This window comes from Vollenhovia emeryi, unplaced genomic scaffold (genome assembly GCF_000949405.1).
Source record: "Vollenhovia emeryi isolate VEMERY1.0 unplaced genomic scaffold, V.emery_V1.0 DF939120.1, whole genome shotgun sequence".
In the NCBI taxonomy this organism is placed as follows: Eukaryota; Metazoa; Arthropoda; class Insecta; order Hymenoptera; family Formicidae; genus Vollenhovia; species Vollenhovia emeryi.
Genome location: NW_011967246.1, coordinates 3,915,524 through 3,918,796, shown reverse-complemented (window position 1 = coordinate 3,918,796; position 3,273 = coordinate 3,915,524). Strand labels below are relative to the sequence as shown.

The window sequence follows — 3,273 nt, the reverse complement described above, 5'->3', positions numbered from 1 at the left end:
TTAAATGTTTATAGTTCTGCAGTTTTTCGAAAAATGAAGGTCGTTATTGTATTCTGTTTGATAAGAGTGCAATTATCCTTACACGTTAAGTATAAGTATTCGAAAAATTAGAAATAAAACGGTTTCTTGATAATAGAATGACGCATGCATGGAATACTAACGTTTTCGTTATTTTCCGTAATTTATAAGAAAATTATACTCTTATCACAATGCACTATGACTCATTTTTCAGAAAACTACACGATAATAAAAAAGTTTAATCATCCTAAACTTTTTTAAAAACAGAGAAACATTTGTAAGAATTTAAAGGAGTACGAACTTTGTAACAAAGACATTATTATGACATATGTCTTTTTGTATATATAATAAAAAATAAAACAATTATAAGACACATTTCTCTTCTGGTTCTCTTATGGAAAATTTAGAATTACTTCATGTGTTAGAATTAATGTGCCAAATTAATGAGTACAATAGCTCTTTGTATATATTAATAGCTACTGCAACATCCAACTTGTGGCAGATTAGTCTATTTATCATTACTACAATCTTGCAGCAATCTCACAATAATATTTCACGACATTTATGCAATATCGCACTCTTACAATGAAATATTGCCACAATATTCCTGCAATCTTGTTGTGCTGTATGGGAACCATATTAATTCCAATTGAACACATGTTTTTCCGGTATTTTTTTAGTGATGAACATATGTAAGTATGTTGCATTTGTCGCTATTTCCTCACATTAAAGTATTAAAAAGGAATCTAAAACGATTTATGAAACATCAATCTATATTGTGGCTGACGGTGCAAATCGGAAATTTGCACATTGCTTTCTCATCATCTGGGCAAGTTATTTTTTAAATTTTGGCTTGTTCACAGAAGAAGCTTTGTAAATTAAATAATTAAAGTGTAATGCTGAAAGTAAAGTAAACCAGAGATATACAATAACGTGCAATAAAACTCCGGTGGTAGTCCCTTTCGCATCCCTTATTAATTATCATATTTCCATCTATCAGTTATTACTCTCAAATTTTATATGCAGATCGCAATCATTTATTTCTTTTTAGAAATATAACAGTGTATATACTTTAACAACAAAATAATGTGCTAAACAAAGGATACACAGATTTCAACAACAGAAAATGTAGGTAAATATAGACGTATTCATTATACAAGTAAAATTAGATAATTAGAAATTCAAATGTCGAACTCGTAGTCACTTATTCTTGACAGCTACAATTGCTCTCTGTACATACAATAGGGATATTTCGATGAAACGATTACACAGTAGTCTCCTGTTCTATTGTAATTACTGTCGAATAAGTTGTTATTCACAATAATATATGCGGGCGTTTCGTTGGGAGTACACTTGAATTCAACTCTGTAAAAGTAGCAGACATAAGAAGACACGAATCGCAAAATAAATAATCTAAAAGAATTAATAAATAAATTATTCTAAATAAAATATTTTGTCACTTGTACATACTTTTCAAGTAGAGTTTCGTCTTTTCTGCAACAAAATATAAGAGTATAATGTACATGTATTGTAATAATGTAGCTTCCATCTTATAAATGTGTTCGTTCGACTCGATGAGATTTTTTTATTCAGAATAATTTACTAAGTGGATTGATATAAGTTTATCTAAGTCGTCGATTTAAAAGGTAAACTTACGGTATAGGAAAGGCAACATATTCACAATCAGGTAATAATGTATTAACTAGATAATAAATGCCTATACTATGCGAGCAACCTATGTTCAAAGCACCTGTGCCTGGTAACACTATATCTGAAACAAAATTTGTTTTCTTTTTCCTGGTGGCTGTTGCTCTAGCGACAATTTTCTTAAATGCTTTAGGCCCGGTTGCAACAACGTCATGTAACTTTAACTTTAGTTTAATTCACTTTTCCTCTCTTTCTAACTGTTTCTCTTAGAAAGAAACGAAAGGTAAATTAAGCTAGTTAAAGTAACATTAAAGTAACGTTGATGCGACTGGACCTTAGTCAAGGATAATAATTAGTCACCACAGGTTGGCTGATCTAGTCCGTTATTGAACCACAAATCGAGGTGGCCTACAGACTTGTACATCCCGAGACCCGACGTGTGAAGAGCTTCTACACGTTTGGCGTCCGAATTGCAAAATCTGTACTCGCAAGGTTTATGCTGGAATAATGGCTTCGCGGGATCGATACCGATGAGAAGCGGAGGTTTGCCGTAACCCGTGTTATTGAGATTCTTCGCGGCAAAGCCAGATATATGCGCGCCAAGACTGTGGCCTACGAGCGTGATGTCGTTCAATTTAACTTTACATACTTTCATCAATGACTTAATGAAACTGAAAAAGAAATTTTGTACAAAGATACATATTATGTACGTTTAAACACTATTCGTTTGATTGTGTTATTTATTTTTATCATGATATAACGTTCAAAATTAAATTTCAATTGGCATAGTGTATATTATTTATTATTGGTTATTGATTATTGGTGTTATTTAAGTATTATTAAGACATTATCTGAATTTAAACCATCAGCTACAATTATTTTTAACAACTTCAGTGTTTTTATTGACAATATCTGGCATTTTTACTGTATTGCAAAAAATATTACCTGAGCCAGGGTTTGAACGTGGACTTCCATACTCTCTAGGCGGGCGTCTCTAAGCGGAGACTAGAGAGTAGGGAAGTCCACGTTTAAACCCTGGCTCAGGTAATATTTTGCGCAATAAATTTTCTGTATTATTAAAAATGCCAGATATGGTCAATAAAAACACCGAAGCTGTTAATTACTGCTGGTGATATAAAGAATATTCTTGTTACTAGAATTATTTTTATTTAAATTTATATTTATTTTACGCAATTTTGCAAATTTTATCTAACCCATTACAGGCCACCAGCTATCTATAATGGGTTGACGTCATCACAAAGTAGCGTACCTCGCCAAGAGTTCACCAACTTTGCGTGTATTTTCTTCTGCAAACGGATACTTCAACAGATTAATTATGGCTGGATCATTATAACACGATGCTTGAGACCAATCTAGTACAAATATTGTATAATTGTTCTGTAAAAAAAGAGAGAATTTATTTTATCAAATTTTTTTATTCTACACATTATAACATTTATATACACTGGTCAAAAAAATTAACGCAACAAGAAATTTGCATCAAAATTTGGCGAATTTCAAATAAGCGTAACTTCGCGAAAACTGGTCGAATTGAAAAGTTTTTTTTTTCATTTTATAGGGCAAAGTCTCTGCTTTAAGAAGCTCTTA

The 3,273-nt window shown here is 31.7% G+C and overlaps 1 protein-coding gene across 1 annotated transcript in view; it reads right to left on the bottom strand.

Annotated features, from left to right (window-relative positions):
- Positions 1-1,032: 1,032 nt before the first annotated feature.
- Positions 1,033-3,273, bottom strand: part of LOC105570669 (phospholipase A1-like) — a 7,927-nt gene continuing 5,686 nt past the window's right edge. Inside the window, exons 5-9 of the mRNA XM_012028072.1 lie at positions 2,936-3,063; positions 2,026-2,336; positions 1,675-1,789; positions 1,489-1,512; positions 1,033-1,383 (exon numbers count right to left, since the gene is read on the bottom strand). Of these exons, the coding sequence (XP_011883462.1) occupies positions 1,236-1,383; positions 1,489-1,512; positions 1,675-1,789; positions 2,026-2,336; positions 2,936-3,063 (726 nt within the window). The 3' untranslated portion in view covers positions 1,033-1,235. The remainder of the gene's footprint in view (positions 1,384-1,488; positions 1,513-1,674; positions 1,790-2,025; positions 2,337-2,935; positions 3,064-3,273) is intronic.